The sequence below is a fragment of the Phoxinus phoxinus genome (assembly GCF_949152265.1).
Source record: "Phoxinus phoxinus genome assembly, chromosome: 9".
NCBI classification, from domain to species: domain Eukaryota; kingdom Metazoa; phylum Chordata; class Actinopteri; order Cypriniformes; family Leuciscidae; genus Phoxinus; species Phoxinus phoxinus.
This window is the reverse complement of record NC_136884.1, coordinates 37,613,364-37,632,319: the sequence shown is the minus strand read 5'-3', so window position 1 is coordinate 37,632,319 and position 18,956 is coordinate 37,613,364. Positions and strand designations below refer to the sequence as shown.

General features: G+C 50.4%; 1 protein-coding gene across 13 annotated transcripts in view; it reads left to right on the top strand.

Annotated features, from left to right (window-relative positions):
• The window catches only part of usp15 (ubiquitin specific peptidase 15), a 67,841-nt gene that overhangs the window by 24,022 nt on the left and 24,863 nt on the right, over positions 1–18,956 (top strand). For 5 of the 13 annotated variants that reach the window (XR_013798927.1, XR_013798928.1, XM_079623147.1 and 2 more), the window contains exons 4-11: positions 6,887–7,013; positions 10,588–10,733; positions 10,830–10,891; positions 11,032–11,121; positions 13,815–13,947; positions 14,048–14,221; positions 16,457–16,615; positions 17,513–17,737. Coding sequence is in view for 10 of the 13 variants with exons in the window: in XM_079623147.1 (XP_079479273.1) it covers positions 6,887–7,013; positions 10,588–10,733; positions 10,830–10,891; positions 11,032–11,121; positions 13,815–13,947; positions 14,048–14,221; positions 16,457–16,615; positions 17,513–17,737 (1,116 nt within the window). In the remaining 3 variants the exon portion in view is untranslated. Of the gene's footprint in view, positions 1–5,863; positions 5,990–6,150; positions 6,275–6,886; positions 7,014–10,021; positions 10,039–10,587; positions 10,734–10,829; positions 10,892–11,031; positions 11,122–13,814; positions 13,948–14,047; positions 14,222–16,456; positions 16,616–17,512; positions 17,738–18,956 lie in introns of those variants that run through there. The other 8 variants (XR_013798926.1, XM_079623146.1, XM_079623145.1 and 5 more) reach the window with 5 other exon arrangements.

Genomic DNA, 18,956 nt, shown 5'->3' with positions numbered 1-18,956 from the left:
CCCTCCTCTCTCTGTCTGTATGAAGAGATGGAATATCCCGCGCTGGTGAATGTGGACTCGGATCCGCGGGTGTGATGGTGTCCCGTACACCCCCTCCTCTCTCTGTCTGTATGAAGAGATGGAATATCCCGCGCTGGTGAATGTTGACTCGGATCCGCGGGTGTGATGGTGTCCCGTACACCCCCTCCTCTCTCTGTCTGTATGAAGAGATGGAATATCCCGCTGGTGAATGTGGACTCGGATCCGCGGGTGTGATGGTGTCCCGTACACCCCCTCCTCTCTCTGTCTGTATGAAGAGATGGAATATCCCGCGCTGGTGAATGTGGACTCGGATCCGCGGGTGTGATGGTGTCCCGTACACCCCCTCCTCTCTCTGTCTGTATGAAGAGATGGAATATCCCGCGCTGGTGAATGTTGACTCGGATCCGCGGGTGTGATGGTGTCCCGTACACCCCCTCCTCTCTCTGTCTGTATGAAGAGATGGAATATCCCGCGCGGGTGAATGTGGACTCGGATCCGCGGGTGTGATGGTGTCCCGTACACCCCTCCTCTCTCTGTCTGTATGAAGAGATGGAATATCCCGCGCTGGTGAATGTGGACTCGGATCAGCGGGTGTGATGGTGTCCCGTACACCCCTCCTCTCTCTGTCTGTATGAAGAGATGGAATATCCCGCGCTGGTGAATGTGGACTCGGATCCGCGGGTGTGATGGTGTCCTGTACACCCCCTCCTCTCTCGGTCTGTATGAAGAGATGGAATATCCCGCGCTGGTGAATGTTGACTCGGATCCGCGGGTGTGATGGTGTCCCGTACACCCCCTCCTCTCTCTGTCTGTATGAAGAGATGGAATATCCCGCGCTGGTGAATGTTGACTCGGATCCGTGGGTGTGATGGTGTCCCGTACACCCCCTCCTCTCTCTGTCTGTATGAAGAGATGGAATATCCCGCGCTGGTGAATGTGGACTCGGATCCGCGGGTGTGATGGTGTCCCGTACACCCCCTCCTCTCTCGGTCTGTATGAAGAGATGGAATATCCCGCGCGGGTGAATGTGGACTCGGATCCGCGGGTGTGATGGTGTCCCGTACACCCCCTCCTCTCTCGGTCTGTATGAAGAGATGGAATATCCCGCGCTGGTGAATGTGGACTCGGATCCGCGGGTGTGATGGTGTCCCGTACACCCCCTCCTCTCTCTGTCTGTATGAAGAGATGGAATATCCCGCTGGTGAATGTTGACTCGGATCCGCGGGTGTGATGGTGTCCCGTACACCCCCTCCTCTCTCTGTCTGTATGAAGAGATGGAATATCCCGCTGGTGAATGTGGACTCGGATCCGCGGGTGTGATGGTGTCCCGTACACCCCCTCCTCTCTCTGTCTGTATGAAGAGATGGAATATCCCGCGCTGGTGAATGTGGACTCGGATCCGCGGGTGTGATGGTGTCCCGTACACCCCTCCTCTCTCTGTCTGTATGAAGAGATGGAATATCCCGCTCGGGTGAATGTGGACTCGGATCCGCGGGTGTGATGGTGTCCCGTACACCCCCTCCTCTCTCTGTCTGTATGAAGAGATGGAATATCCCGCGCTGGTGAATGTTGACTCGGATCCGCGGGTGTGATGGTGTCCCGTACACCCCCTCCTCTCTCGGTCTGTATGAAGAGATGGAATATCCCGCGCTGGTGAATGTGGACTCGGATCCGCGGGTGTGATGGTGTCCCGTACACCCCCTCCTCTCTCTGTCTGTATGAAGAGATGGAATATCCCGCTGGTGAATGTGGACTCGGATCCGCGGGTGTGATGGTGTCCCGTACACCCCCTCCTCTCTCTGTCTGTATGAAGAGATGGAATATCCCGCGCTGGTGAATGTTGACTCGGATCCGCGGGTGTGATGGTGTCCCGTACACCCCTCCTCTCTCTGTCTATATGAAGAGATGGAATATCCCGCTGGTGAATGTGGACTCGGATCCGCGGGTGTGATGGTGTCCCGTACACCCCCTCCTCTCTCGGTCTGTATGAAGAGATGGAATATCCCGCGCTGGTGAATGTGGACTCGGATCCGCGGGTGTGATGGTGTCCCGTACACCCCCTCCTCTCTCTGTCTGTATGAAGAGATGGAATATCCCGCGCTGGTGAATGTGGACTCGGATCCGCGGGTGTGATGGTGTCCCGTACACCCCCTCCTCTCTCTGTCTGTATGAAGAGATGGAATATCCCGCGCGGGTGAATGTGGACTCGGATCCGCGGGTGTGATGGTGTCCCGTACACCCCCTCCTCTCTCTGTCTGTATGAAGAGATGGAATATCCCGCTGGTGAATGTGGACTCGGATCCGCGGGTGTGATGGTGTCCCGTACACCCCCTCCTCTCTCTGTCTGTATGAAGAGATGGAATATCCCGCGCTGGTGAATGTGGACTCGGATCCGCGGGTGTGATGGTGTCCCGTACACCCCCTCCTCTCTCGGTCTGTATGAAGAGATGGAATATCCCGCGCTGGTGAATGTTGACTCGGATCCGCGGGTGTGATGGTGTCCCGTACACCCCCTCCTCTCTCTGTCTGTATGAAGAGATGGAATATCCCGCGCTGGTGAATGTGGACTCGGATCCGCGGGTGTGATGGTGTCCCGTACACCCCCTCCTCTCTCTGTCTGTATGAAGAGATGGAATATCCCGCGCTGGTGAATGTTGACTCGGATCCGCGGGTGTGATGGTGTCCCGTACACCCCCTCCTCTCTCTGTCTGTATGAAGAGATGGAATATCCCGCTGGTGAATGTGGACTCGGATCCGCGGGTGTGATGGTGTCCCGTACACCCCCTCCTCTCTCTGTCTGTATGAAGAGATGGAATATCCCGCGCTGGTGAATGTGGACTCGGATCCGCGGGTGTGATGGTGTCCCGTACACCCCCTCCTCTCTCTGTCTGTATGAAGAGATGGAATATCCCGCGCTGGTGAATGTTGACTCGGATCCGCGGGTGTGATGGTGTCCCGTACACCCCCTCCTCTCTCTGTCTGTATGAAGAGATGGAATATCCCGCGCGGGTGAATGTGGACTCGGATCCGCGGGTGTGATGGTGTCCCGTACACCCCTCCTCTCTCTGTCTGTATGAAGAGATGGAATATCCCGCGCTGGTGAATGTGGACTCGGATCAGCGGGTGTGATGGTGTCCCGTACACCCCTCCTCTCTCTGTCTGTATGAAGAGATGGAATATCCCGCGCTGGTGAATGTGGACTCGGATCCGCGGGTGTGATGGTGTCCTGTACACCCCCTCCTCTCTCGGTCTGTATGAAGAGATGGAATATCCCGCGCTGGTGAATGTTGACTCGGATCCGCGGGTGTGATGGTGTCCCGTACACCCCCTCCTCTCTCTGTCTGTATGAAGAGATGGAATATCCCGCGCTGGTGAATGTTGACTCGGATCCGTGGGTGTGATGGTGTCCCGTACACCCCCTCCTCTCTCTGTCTGTATGAAGAGATGGAATATCCCGCGCTGGTGAATGTGGACTCGGATCCGTGGGTGTGATGGTGTCCCGTACACCCCCTCCTCTCTCGGTCTGTATGAAGAGATGGAATATCCCGCGCTGGTGAATGTGGACTCGGATCCGCGGGTGTGATGGTGTCCCGTACACCCCCTCCTCTCTCTGTCTGTATGAAGAGATGGAATATCCCGCGCTGGTGAATGTGGACTCGGATCCGTGGGTGTGATGGTGTCCCGTACACCCCCTCCTCTCTCTGTCTGTATGAAGAGATGGAATATCCCGCGCTGGTGAATGTTGACTCGGATCCGCGGGTGTGATGGTGTCCCGTACACCCCCTCCTCTCTCTGTCTGTATGAAGAGATGGAATATCCCGCGCGGGTGAATGTGGACTCGGATCCGCGGGTGTGATGGTGTCCCGTACACCCCTCCTCTCTCTGTCTGTATGAAGAGATGGAATATCCCGCGCTGGTGAATGTGGACTCGGATCAGCGGGTGTGATGGTGTCCCGTACACCCCTCCTCTCTCTGTCTGTATGAAGAGATGGAATATCCCGCGCTGGTGAATGTGGACTCGGATCCGCGGGTGTGATGGTGTCCTGTACACCCCCTCCTCTCTCGGTCTGTATGAAGAGATGGAATATCCCGCGCTGGTGAATGTTGACTCGGATCCGCGGGTGTGATGGTGTCCCGTACACCCCCTCCTCTCTCTGTCTGTATGAAGAGATGGAATATCCCGCGCTGGTGAATGTTGACTCGGATCCGTGGGTGTGATGGTGTCCCGTACACCCCCTCCTCTCTCTGTCTGTATGAAGAGATGGAATATCCCGCGCTGGTGAATGTGGACTCGGATCCGTGGGTGTGATGGTGTCCCGTACACCCCCTCCTCTCTCGGTCTGTATGAAGAGATGGAATATCCCGCGCTGGTGAATGTGGACTCGGATCCGCGGGTGTGATGGTGTCCCGTACACCCCTCCTCTCTCTGTCTGTATGAAGAGATGGAATATCCCGCGCTGGTGAATGTGGACTCGGATCCGCGGGTGTGATGGTGTCCCGTACACCCCCTCCTCTCTCTGTCTGTATGAAGAGATGGAATATCCCGCGCTGGTGAATGTGGACTCGGATCCGTGGGTGTGATGGTGTCCCGTACACCCCCTCCTCTCTCGGTCTGTATGAAGAGATGGAATATCCCGCGCTGGTGAATGTGGACTCGGATCCGCGGGTGTGATGGTGTCCCGTACACCCCCTCCTCTCTCTGTCTGTATGAAGAGATGGAATATCCCGCGCTGGTGAATGTGGACTCGGATCCGTGGGTGTGATGGTGTCCCGTACACCCCCTCCTCTCTCTGTCTGTATGAAGAGATGGAATATCCCGCTGGTGAATGTGGACTCGGATCCGCGGGTGTGATGGTGTCCCGTACACCCCCTCCTCTGTCTGTATGAAGAGATGGAATATCCCGCGCTGGTGAATGTGGACTCGGATCCGCGGGTGTGATGGTGTCCCGTACACCCCCTCCTCTCTCTGTCTGTATGAAGAGATGGAATATCCCGCGCTGGTGAATGTGGACTCGGATCCGCGGGTGTGATGGTGTCCCGTACACCCCCTCCTCTCTCTGTCTGTATGAAGAGATGGAATATCCCGCTGGTGAATGTGGACTCGGATCCGTGGGTGTGATGGTGTCCCGTACACCCCCTCCTCTCTCTGTCTGTATGAAGAGATGGAATATCGCGCTGGTGAATGTGGACTCGGATCCGCGGGTGTGATGGTGTCCCGTACACCCCCTCCTCTCTCTGTCTGTATGAAGAGATGGAATATCCCGCGCTGGTGAATGTGGACTCGGATCCGCGGGTGTGATGGTGTCCCGTACACCCCCTCCTCTCTCTGTCTGTATGAAGAGATGGAATATCCCGCGCTGGTGAATGTGGACTCGGATCCGCGGGTGTGATGGTGTCCCGTACACCCCCTCCTCTCTCTGTCTGTATGAAGAGATGGAATATCCCGCGCTGGTGAATGTGGACTCGGATCCGCGGGTGTGATGGTGTCCCGTACACCCCCTCCTCTCTCTGTCTGTATGAAGAGATGGAATATCCCGCGCTGGTGAATGTTGACTCGGATCCGCGGGTGTGATGGTGTCCCGTACACCCCCTCCTCTCTCTGTCTGTATGAAGAGATGGAATATCCCGCGCTGGTGAATGTTGACTCGGATCCGCGGGTGTGATGGTGTCCCGTACACCCCCTCCTCTCTCTGTCTGTATGAAGAGATGGAATATCCCGCGCGGGTGAATGTGGACTCGGATCCGCGGGTGTGATGGTGTCCCGTACACCCCTCCTCTCTCTGTCTGTATGAAGAGATGGAATATCCCGCGCTGGTGAATGTTGACTCGGATCCGCGGGTGTGATGGTGTCCCGTACACCCCCTCCTCTCTCGGTCTGTATGAGGGTGTCGGGTGGCAGAGTTATTTCTGTGCTGGCCGGAGAAGCGCATGACCGCCGCACAGAAGCATGGACTCCAGCATGCAGCAGGTTCGGGCGCCTTCTCTCTCTTCTGGGCTTTGGGAAAGGTTCGGCGGGTCCAGAGGCGGCCGGGCGAGGGCAGAGAGGGGGGATCCGGGTGAAGGCAGGGACGGGCGTCCCGGTGGAGAGGACAGCGTGGGCTTTTGCTGCTGCGCTCCAGGCCGGACGGAATAAATAGTCAGGAATCCTTCAGCTGTTGGGCTTCGGCTGCTGCTAAAATAAGCCTTTCTCCGGTCGCCTCTACCAACACTGAGAACAGCCTCGGACTCCTCGCTCTTCTCATCTTCTGTCTTGGTATACCAGCACAAATATCTAAACTTTCTTAAAGCAAGATATGTTTTCTGGAGATGCAATATGACACCAAATGAAGTGAGTTTGTGCTTAAAACAAGACCAAGTATCTGCCAATGGGGCAGATTTCCTCTTTGAATTAAGTTGATTTTCTGGCCTCATTGGCAGAAATATGTTCTTGTTTTAAGCACAACTCACTTCATTCTCATACATTTATCAGTCCTTTTGTTTCTCCAGTTTAATGTTTAGATATCTGTGCTGCAAAACAAGACAGAAACATCATTTCTGAGAAAGAACATGATTTGAACAACAGTGTGAGAAGCAGAATCTGATTTCAGCGCACAAGTCAGCTTTATTTCTACAGTGCAGATCGTTTCACAGCAGCTTCACGGGGATGATCAGGGAAATGTCAGCTTTATTTCTACAGTGCAGATCGTTTCACAGCAGCTTCACAGGGATGATCAGGGGAATAACAGAATCAGCGATGCAAACTTCATCAGTTCAGCTGTAAAGCAGCTCTACAGAAGACTCATTATTGAGATCAGTCTGGTCATATTAGCAGTGCAGACGAATCTTTGATGTGACGGGTGGATATGTGTGTGTGTTTGTTCCTCAGGTGGTGGAGCAGGGCATGTTCGTCAAACACTGTAAGGTGGAAGTCTACCTCACCGAGCTCAAGCTGTGTGAAGACGGCAACATGGACAACATCGTCACCAGGAGGTTCAGCAAAGCAGACACTATAGGTACTGAATGACACCAGTCTGAGGTCCAGTCTAGACTCGATCTGACCCACTAACAGCGTCTGATTTCTGTCAATCACTGTCATACATGAAGCTCCACAGTTCAGTAAAGCAGACACTATAGGTACTGAATAACACCAGTCTGAGGTCCAGTCTAGACTCGATCTGACCCACTGACAGCGTCTGATTTCAGTCAATCACTGTCATACATGAAGCTTCACAGTTCAGTAAAGCAGACACTATAGGTACTGAATGACACCAGTCTGAGGTCCAGTCTAGACTCGATCTGACCCACTAACAGCGTCTGATTTCAGTCAATCACTGTCATACATGAAGCTTCACAGTTCAGTAAAGCAGACACTATAGGTACTGAATGACACCAGTCTGAGGTCCAGTCTAGACTCGATCTGACCCACTGACAGCGTCTGATTTCTGTCAATCACTGTCATACATGAAGCTCCACAGTTCAGTAAAGCAGACACTATAGGTACTGAATAACACCAGTCTGAGGTCCAGTCTAGACTCGATCTGACCCACTGACAGCGTCTGATTTCAGTCAATCACTGTCATACATGAAGCTTCACAGTTCAGTAAAGCAGACACTATAGGTACTGAATGACACCAGTCTGAGGTCCAGTCTAGACTCGATCTGACCCACTAACAGCGTCTGATTTCAGTCAATCACTGTCATACATGAAGCTTCACAGTTCAGTAAAGCAGACACTATAGGTACTGAATGACACCAGTCTGAGGTCCAGTCTAGACTCGATCTGACCCACTAACAGCGTCTGATTTCAGTCAATCACTGTCATACATGAAGCTTCACAGTTCAGTAAAGCAGACACTATAGGTACTGAATAACACCAGTCTGAGGTCCAGTCTAGACTCGATCTGACCCACTGACAGCGTCTGATTTCAGTCAATCACTGTCATACATGAGGCTTCACAGTTCAGTAAAGCAGACACTATAGGTACTGAATGACACCAGTGTGAGGTCCAGTCTAGACTCGATCTGACCCACTAACAGCGTCTGATTTCTGTCAATCACTGTCATACATGAGGCTTCACAGTTCAGTAAAGCAGACACTATAGGTACTGAATGACACCAGTCTGAGGTCCAGTCTAGACTCGATCTGACCCACTAACAGCGTCTGTTTTCAGTCAATCACTGTCATACATGAAGCTTCACAGTTCAGTAAAGCAGACACTATAGGTACTGAATGACACCAGTCTGAGGTCCAGTCTAGAGTCGATCTGACCCACTAACAGCGTCTGATTTCAGTCAATCACTGTCATACATGAAGCTTCACAGTTCAGTAAAGCAGACACTATAGGTACTGAATGACACCAGTCTGAGGTCCAGTCTAGACTCGATCTGACCCACTAACAGCGTCTGATTTCAGTCAATCACTGTCATACATGAAGCTTCACAGTTCAGTAAAGCAGACACTATAGGTACTGGATAACACCAGTCTGAGGTCCAGTCTAGACTCGATCTGACCCACTGACAGCGTCTGATTTCAGTCAATCACTGTCATACATGAAGCTTCACAGTTCAGTAAAGCAGACACTATAGGTACTGAATGACACCAGTCTGAGGTCCAGTCTAGACTCGATCTGACCCACTAACAGCGTCTGATTTCAGTCAATCACTGTCATACATGAAGCTTCACAGTTCAGTAAAGCAGACACTATAGGTACTGAATGACACCAGTGTGAGGTCCAGTCTAGACTCGATCTGACCCACTAACAGCGTCTGATTTCAGTCAATCACTGTCATACATGAAGCTTCACAGTTCAGTAAAGCAGACACTATAGGTACTGAATGACACCAGTCTGAGGTCCAGTCTAGACTCGATCTGACCCACTAACAGCGTCTGATTTCAGTCAATCACTGTCATACATGAAGCTTCACAGTTCAGTAAAGCAGACACTATAGGTACTGAATGACACCAGTCTGAGGTCCAGTCTAGACTCGATCTGACCCACTGACAGCGTCTGATTTCAGTCAATCACTGTCATACATGAAGCTTCACAGTTCAGTAAAGCAGACACTATAGGTACTGAATGACACCAGTCTGAGGTCCAGTCTAGACTCGATCTGACCCACTAACAGCGTCTGATTTCAGTCAATCACTGTCATACATGAGGCTTCACAGTTCAGTAAAGCAGACACTATAGGTACTGAATGACACCAGTCTGAGGTCCAGTCTAGACTCGATCTGACCCACTGACAGCGTCTGATTTCAGTCAATCACTGTCATACATGAAGCTTCACAGTTCAGTAAAGCAGACACTATAGGTACTGAATGACACCAGTCTGAGGTCCAGTCTAGACTCGATCTGACCCACTGACAGCGTCTGATTTCAGTCAATCACTGTCATACATGAAGCTTCACAGTTCAGTAAAGCAGACACTATAGGTACTGAATGACACCAGTCTGAGGTCCAGTCTAGACTCGATCTGACCCACTAACAGCGTCTGATTTCAGTCAATCACTGTCATACATAAAGCTTCACAGTTCAGTAAAGCAGACACTATAGGTACTGAATGACACCAGTCTGAGGTCCAGTCTAGACTCGATCTGACCCACTAACAGCGTCTGATTTCAGTCAATCACTGTCATACATGAAGCTTCACAGTTCAGTAAAGCAGACACTATAGGTACTGAATGACACCAGTCTGAGGTCCAGTCTAGACTCGATCTGACCCACTGACAGCGTCTGATTTCAGTCAATCACTGTCATACATGAAGCTTCACAGTTCAGTAAAGCAGACACTATAGGTACTGAATGACACCAGTCTGAGGTCCAGTCTAGACTCGATCTGAACCACTGACAGCGTCTGATTTCAGTCAATCACTGTCATACATGAGGCTTCACAGTTCAGTAAAGCAGACACTATAGGTACTGAATGACACCAGTCTGAGGTCCAGTCTAGAGTCGATCTGACCCACTGACAGCGTCTGATTTCAGTCAATCACTGTCATACATGAAGCTTCACAGTTCAGTAAAGCAGACACTATAGGTACTGAATGACACCAGTCTGAGGTCCAGTCTATTATGATCATTCTGTCATTAATTATTCAGCTTCATGTCATTTTAAACCAGTAAGACCTTTGTTCATCTTCAGGACTCAAATGAAGATATTTTAATGAAATCTAAGAGCTTTCCCTCCAATGCAACCGACTCTCTGATGCTCAAAAAGTTCATAAAGAGTTCGTAAAACTAATCCATGTGTTTTGACCAGTTTAGTCGCCTTATATGATGACCAGATTGAATTAAGGCTTTTATTCACATTTAAACATTGACATACATCAGCAGAGCACATGAAAGATGATAAACAGGAAATCCAGTGTGCCTGTTTGGTGAATGTGTATGATCTCTTTATGAACGTTGGTAGTTGCATGGACAGAAATCTCTTCATTTGTCCGTCTGAAGATGAGCCTTACAGTCTTTCAGGTTTGGATTGAGATGAGGTGGGGTAACTGATGACAGAATTATGATTTCTGGCTGAACTAACCCACTCTTTGAATCGTGGCTGTGGTTGGGTTGAGATCTGCATCTGTCCTGACAGACACCATCGAGCAAGAGATGCGGAAGCTTTTCAGTATTCCCGACGAGAAGGAAACCCGGCTGTGGAACAAGTACATGAGCAACACGTTCGAGCCGCTGAACAAGCCGGACAGCACCATTCAGGACGCCGGACTCTACCAGGGACAGGTGAGGCGCTGTTTAAAGGCCTTGCACAGTACGTCATTGTTTTCGCAGTGATGGGAATGAGGTTTGAGTCGGCCATTTTTCTCTGTCTGTCTGCAGATTCTAGTTATCGAACAGAAGAATGAAGACGGCACGTGGCCTCGCGGCTCTTCGGCGCTCAAGTGAGTCAGTGTGACGACTGGATCGTCACATGGATCATCAGATGCTTTGACACTGGCTTGTTTGCTTTCTCAATCTCCTTGACCTCTTCCCGACGGTTGGCATCATTTCCTGTAACTCATGCTCTTCTTGTCTTTTGAAGGTCATCTGGTGCTTCCTCTCTCTCTGCTTTACCAAAGATCTGCCCTTCATCTCTCACAAACAATCATAACAGCAGCTTCAGCGGCCGCAAGTAAGCCTGCAGGGGGCGGGGCTTACGGGTGGGCGGGGCTCAGAAGAGGGGCTTGCGGGTGGGCCGGGCTAAGAAGAGGGGCTTACGGGTGGGCGGGGCTCAGAAGATGGGCTTACGGGTGGGCGGGGCTAAGAAGAGGGGCTTACGGGTGGGCGGGGCTAAGAAGAGGGGCTTACGGGTGGGCGGGGCTAAGAAGAGGGGCTTACGGGTGGGCGGGGCTAAGAAGAGGGGCTTACGGGTGGGCGGGGCTCAGAAGAGGGGCTTACGGGTGGCCGGGGCTCAGAAGAGGGGATTACGGGTGGGCGGGGCTCAGAAGAGGAGATTACGGGTGGGCGGGGCTAAGAAGAGGGGCTTACAGGTGGGCGGGGCTCAGAAGAGGGGCTTACGGGTGGGCGGGGCTCAGAAGAGGGGCTTACGGGTGGGCGGGGCTCAGAAGAGGGGCTTACGGGTGGGCGGGGCTCAGAAGAGGGGCTTACGGGTGGCCGGGGCTAAGACGAGGGGCTTACGGGTGGGCGGGGCTCAGAAGAGTGGCTTACGGGTGGGCGGGGCTCAGAAGAGGGGCTTACGGGTGGGCGGGGCTCAGAAGAGGGGCTTACGGGTGGGCGGGGCTAAGAAGAGGGGCTTACGGGTGGGCGGGGCTCAGAAGAGGGGATTACGGGTGGGCCGGGCTCAGAAGAGGGGCTTACGGGTGGGCCGGGCTAAGAAGAGGGGCTTACGGGTGGGCGGGGCTCAGAAGAGGGGCTTACGGGTGGGCGGGGCTCAGAAGAGGGGCTTACGGGTGGGCCGGGCTAAGAAGAGGGGCTTACGGGTGGGCGGGGCTCAGAAGATGGGCTTACGGGTGGGCGGGGCTCAGAAGAGGGGCTTACGGGTGTGCGGGGCTCAGAAGAGGGGCTTACGGGTGGGCGGGGCTCAGAAGATGGGCTTACGGGTGGGCGGGGCTAAGAAGAGGGGCTTACGGGTGGCCGGTGCTCAGAAGAGGGGCTTACGGGTGGCCGGTGCTCAGAAGAGGGGATTACGGGTGGCCGGTGCTCAGAAGAGGGGATTACGGGTGGGCGGGGCTAAGAAGAGGGGCTTACGGGTGGGCGGGGCTCAGAAGAGGGGCTTATGTGGGCTGGGCTCTGTGGTGGTTATTGGTGGACGGGGCTTGGGGAGGTTTTTTTTTGTGGGCGGGGCATTATGAATGAGTTTGGCTAGTGGAACACTACCAGTGTCATGGAAAACCTTCAGTTTCTCCATTTCTCTCTTCTGCACTGATTGACTCTTTGATGTCTTCACTGCATTGTAGATTTCATAGTTGGTGTTGTGGTGGCGTGTTGTTACCAGACTCCAGTGCAGTGTTCCTGGCCTGGGCAGTTAGCCAGTGGTCTGAAACTTTGCAGAGTAGTATTTTAAATGGCTAGGAAGTGCTTTAAAGGAACACTCCGACTTTTTGGGACTTTAGCCTATTCACCTTATCCCCCAGAGTTAGATAAGTCCACACATACCTTTTTCATCTCCGTGCGTGCTATAAGTCTGTTGGACGCACCCACCGCTAGCCTAGCTTAGCACAAAGACTGGATGTAAATGGTTGCAGCTAGCATACTAATCCAAATAAGTGACAAAATAACGCAAACATTTTCCTATTTACATGTTGTGTACAGTCACAGAGTGTATAAAAAACAAAGTCACATGAGACACAGACATATTTTAACCATATAAATACTGGGAACTATATTCTCTGAAGGCGAAGCACTGCTACTTGGGCTTATAGCACGCACGGAGATGAAAAAGGTATGTATGGACTTATCTAACTCTGGGGGACAAGGTGAATAGGCTAAAGTCATGTGTTCGGGCCCTGGTGCCTGTATAACATGTGTTCCGCTCCAATGCATCTCGAACAAGTCTTACATCAACAATGGCGTTCGTTGCGTTACTATCGATGCTCATGGCTTTGCGAAACTACATCGGCATCCAAACACGGCGAATCCAACTCGTGCAGCTCGCCGTAACTTGCATAGACGGAGATTACAATCGAGCAGCTATTAGCTCGATTAGCAGCTATTTAAAAAATGGCGGTCACAAGTTTCTTTTCGTCTTGTTGGTCACGGTAACCCCGCCCCCAGCCCCTGACGCAAGCGGTTCTTACTCTAGCCCAGTAATGTTTTGGTGCTACTTAAGAACCACTTTTACTGGTTCGGAGCTGGTGCTTTGGTGGTCGAAAAACAAAGAACCGATTTGAAACTAGGCTCTGGCTCCGAACCAGCACCAGCTCTGCCTTGGTGGAAAAGGGGTACCTGACTGTTAACCCCGTAAGGTGGGGAGACACCAAACCGAGGCCGGCGCCGATGAAAGCCCACTAAAAGTACTACTGAAAGGGCAACGTTGTGGTCGTGCCTATATCGCACCGGCAGGACAAATGGTCGAAAAACGTTCCCACAGTCTGGATCCCTGTAATGCTTCCTCTTCAGTTTCTGAATGTAAGACCCAGGGTGTAGAGTTAATGTCAGTTGTAGAGAGTCTGTCTGTCGGGTTGGTGAATGGATGCAGACGATGTGCTTGTGGTTTCACAGCACAGTGATCTCCGTATCCGTAGTGCTTTACCCTGCTCTCCCTGCACGTGTTGAGCTGTGTCTGCATGACCCTGATCATCTGCCCTCACTGCTGCTGTGACCCTGTTGGGCTTCTCACTCGCATGTGTGTGTGTGTGTCCGCAGCATGAAGAACAGCTACGGCCTGTACAGCAGCAGTAGCTACGAGCACTCGGATCAGGGCCGGCGCGCGGAGAAACCCGGCCTCAGCGGCCTCTCCAACCTGGGAAACACTTGCTTCATGAACTCGGCCACACAGGTGACCCTGCAGGAACACAACCTTCCCTTCCCCCTGTAATCCCTGATCTAACTACAGCCTGCGCAGAGAGATGACTTCAGTGTGTGTGTGTGTGTCGTAGTGTCTGAGTAACGTCCCTCCTCTGACCGAGTACTTCCTGAAGGACAAGTACCAGGAGGAGCTGAACGAGGACAATCCTCTGGGAATGAAGGGTGAGATCGCCAAGGCCTACGCCGAGCTCATCAAGCAGCTGTGGTCGGGGAAATACAGCTACGTCACGCCGAGACCCTTCAAGGTAAAGACGAGGAGGAGCTGCTCTGACATCCACCCATACAGACGCTCATGCATGTGGCTGCGTTTACATGCAACCAAATAATCCGCAAGGACGGCTCATGTAAGCCCTCGATCCCAATGACAATTCTATCGGATTGAAAGGAGTGTTTATTCCTTTTCTAATCCGATCGAGAGAACCAGTAACACTTCATCAGATTGAAAACCGAAACTGAAAGCACTGCGCATGTGCAATGACGTAGAAACAGCGTAATGATGTAGAAATAGCGTAATGACGTAGAAACAGCGTAATGATGTAGAAATAGCGCAATGACGTAGAAATAGCGTAATGACGTAGATACAGCGTAACGATGTAGAAATAGCGCAATGACGTAGAAATAGAATAATGACGTATATATAGTGTAATGACGTAGAAATAGAATAATGACGTAGATATAGCGTAATGACGTAGAAATAGAAAAATGACGTAGATAAAGCGTAATGACGTAGATATAACGTAATGACATAGAAATAGCGTAATGACGTATAAATAACGTAATGACGTAGAAATAGCATAATGACGTAGAAATAGCGCAATGACATAGAAATAGCGTAATGACGTAGAAATAGCGTAATGGGATAGAAATAGTGCAATGACGTAGAAATAGCGTAATGACGTAGAAATAGCGTAATGACGTAGAAATAGCGTAATGACATACAAATAGCGCAATGAGATAGAAATAGCATAATGACATAGAAATAGCGCAATGACGTAGAAATAGCGTAATGACGTAGAAATAGCGTAATGACGTAGAAATAACATAATGACGTAGAAATAGCGTAATGACGTAGAAATAGCGTAATGACGTAGCAGTAGCGTAATGACGTAGCAGTAGCGTAATGACGTAGCAGTAGCGTAATGACGTAGCAGTAGCGTAATGATGTAGCGTAATGACGTAGCAGTAGCGTAATGACGTAGCAGTAGCGTAATGACGTAGCAGTAGCGTAATGACGTAGCAGTAGCGTAATGATGTAGCAGTAGCGTAATGACGAGTGTGTCTTCCTCTGTGTGTGTGAAGTGGAGCAGGACAGCGGCCGCCAGCGCTGGCTCCAGACTCCCATCCACACACGACTTGGCGCAGTAATATCTTCTGGGAGAGGGAGCGGGGGCCGGTGAGAGGATTTTTCACGAGTGAAGATATTACTGCGCCAAGTCGAAGTGCTCCCAAGCACTTGCTATGGTATTCCGCCATACAATATAGTTATCCATTTTACACGCTTAGAAAAGCGCAACGTTTTGTTTTGCGTCACCGTCCTAGGTCGAGTTACACTACTCGAGTAACTGTATTTAAATAGGGAAAACGTAGAGGTGTTTGGTAGCTTCTCTGCTTGGCCCATATTGAATGAACTGGGCTAAGCTAAGTGCTATCAAAGTGTCGCGGTGCGCCAGAGCGATTAAGTGCACGCACTGAGACGAGAGAGGTGTGTATCCACTCGTCTTTGTTAAGGGAATAACAGTTTAATATGAAAAAACGGTAGAGTATCCCTTTAAATCTGCTGTTTAAAACAAATAAAGAACCAATGTAGGAGAAACAGTCATTATGCGCTAACAGCGGGAAACTGTATGTTCGTGCAGTGAGCGCATGTCAAACAATCTATTCCGATTTGAAGCTTGTGACATATAAACGCACATCGACCCGATCACATGTTTAGTTCATGTAAACACCACGCTCAGATTCAGAATGTGTTCAGTCCGATTGAAACAGAAGGTGTGCATGTAAACGTAGCCAGTGTTATGAGTGTGTTCTGAGTTGTTCCCGCTACTGCAGTCGGGCTCTGCTAACAGCATCTGCACGAACTCCGTAATGCCACACATCAAAATATCATCTGATAATCCTGAGAAGATCATTCAGTGCGGTTATTCTGGAAACGTTTTGGTATACGACACTTAACATCCAGCAGCGTTGATGATTTAACTGTGCTGACACTAAACACTGAATTGATGACATTGAACTGAACTATGATACTATTGTCTTTTTAGAGCTGCTGTACAGCCGAACTGAACTCTGTGCATCATTGATTCTGTTCTCTCCCTGATTATCTCTGTAAAGCTGCTGTGAATACTGTATTTTAGCGTTTCCACCCCTCTTCCTGACGGCCACTGTTGGGCTGTTAAACGTTGAAGCACATGTGGTTGTGTTGCTGCTGAAGTCAGTGTGTGTGTGTGTGTGTGTGTGTGTGTGTGTGTGTGTGTGTTCAGACTCAGGTGGGCCGCTTTGCGCCTCAGTTCTCGGGGTATCAGCAGCAGGACTCTCACGAGCTGCTGGCCTTCCTGCTCGACGGGCTTCACGAGGACCTGAACCGCATCCGCAAGAAGCCCTACATCCAGCTGACGGACGGCGACACGCGACCCGACAAGGTCCATCACACACATACACACGACCCGACAAGGTCCATCACACACACACACACACACGACCCGACAAGGTCCATCACACACACACACACACGACCCGACAAGGTCCATCACACACACACACACACGACCCGACAAGGTCCATCACACACACACACACACACACACACACACACACACACACACACACACACACACACAAGTTCAGAGACACACTCTCACGGTCACAACACTGAGAAACAGAAGTACATCTCTCGTTATCTTGGAGAATAGTGTGTTTTGTGTTTACTGATCTTTCTTTGGAAAATTTAACTGATTTTTATAAATCTACATTTCTGGAATGCATAACTTAAGACAGTTTCCTCAGATAACAGATCACTCTACTTTGTCATGTTGACTCATGCATTTTCTGTAAAGCTGCTTTGAAACGATGTGTGTTCTTAAAAGCGCTATACAAATAAATGTGAATTGAATTGATTTGAAATCACGAAGTACCTAAAGTGTTGACTGTAATTTTTAAAGAGACATTTTCTCTGACACAACTGAATCTGATATGTGCCATATTAATACAAACTATTCACAGTTGGTGTTCGTTTTACAGTCGTCTCCATTTAGTTTGTTGGATTTATGAAGATAATATAAGTGACATCATGGGGGGTGAAGGTCAAGTGCTGATCGTAGCTTAAATCGTCCTGTGGTCTAAACACATTGATTCGTGTGTAAAGTTAACTTGCCTGAAAAGCAGTGAAAAGCTTGAGAACAGGTTTTCCTGCACTCAGCTATATCTCAGTTTTAACCTGAAGGTTTGATGTTGAAACCTCCCCGCCTCACGTACCTCATACGAGCGGTGTGTGTGTGTGTGTGTGTGTGTGTGTGTGTGTGTGACTGGATCTCCTGCAGCTGGTTGCAGAGGAGGCCTGGGAGAACCACATCAAGAGGAACGACTCCATCATCGTGGACATCTTCCACGGCCTGTTCAAGTCCACGCTGGTGTGTCCCGTGTGCGCCAAGGTCTCGGTGACCTTCGACCCCTTCTGCTACCTGACGCTGCCCCTGCCCATGAAGAAGGAGCGCACGCTGGAGGTGTATCTGGTGTGGCTCGACGCCCTGGCCAAACCCACGCAGGTACCGTCCGTCAGCACAGATCTCGTGTTGCGCTGAAACGTGAGATGGAAATCATTAAAAGACTCTGAACTCTCGTTTCACGGTAAAACGCAACGAACGTGCGTCTCTGTTACTTTCGTTTTCAACAACGTATAACGTTTCTTCAGAGAAAAGCAATCAAGGAAAACATGCCTAGAGCACCTTCTAGTGGCCATTATATAAGTAAGGGATAATCCACGGCTAGCCATGCTTTACAGGATTTTATGCACGACGTAGAGGAGAAGAACCACACGACGCGAAGCGGAGCCGCGGACTATCCCGCTTATACTTTGGTTATTTGCCAAGTTAAAAACAAGTTAAAACTGTAACTGTGTCATTTTTTAACAGACGGGTAACAATGACGGTTATTTTCTTAAGTTACGGCTCGTTAGTTCTAGCACTCCGTCCGCTTTAAATAAAGTAGAGCCATCGGATTGCTTTTATTTGAATGAATTATCACATCCATTTAAATTCATTATTAAAAGAGAGACACAGAACTGAGAGAGAGAGAGAGAGAGAGTTACCTGTGTGCGTCTCTTCTTTAAAGTCTACAGTCCCCTCCTTGCTTAAAATGATTTCTGAATGACAGGCAACACTGACAGTGACAAGGCAATCTTTATTTGAACTAATCATGTCATTTATTTAAATGAAGTATGTTTCGCTTTGCTTGTTGAGGTTCTAGATGTCAGTATGTCACTCCATGCCCTCCTCTCTGACAAAGATGGGGCCCAATATGACCGCACACTCGCGATAGGATGCGTCTCGGATGCAAATACAACGCTCCGCCATTTTCTGGACACTTTCACAGATGTTTTTTAAAGCTGTCCACGGGACAAAGTGGGTCGCTCGTAAATGTTCCCTATCCGATGCAGTGGGAGCCTTGTGGTCTTTTGTGTCTGGGTTATGCGCCAGGGTCAGGTACTCTTCCCATTCTCGTCTTGCCAGAGAACGAAAGACTCTTTTGATAGGTTACGGTTTCCTTCTCTTCCCCTCCGTGCAAAACACATGTCAAACCAAACTTTTCCTACAAGTCCTGTGGGTGTGAGAGGGGAGAGTGCAGCTGCATTTCTAATTTTCTCCAAGTCAGACTCAGTAATACGCGGATGATGAACGCTGGTGTCTTTCCCATTTTTCCTGTAGCGCTTTAAAACTGCTTTAAAGACGGCATTGCTTGACTTGAAGTCTTTATCACTTATGATGT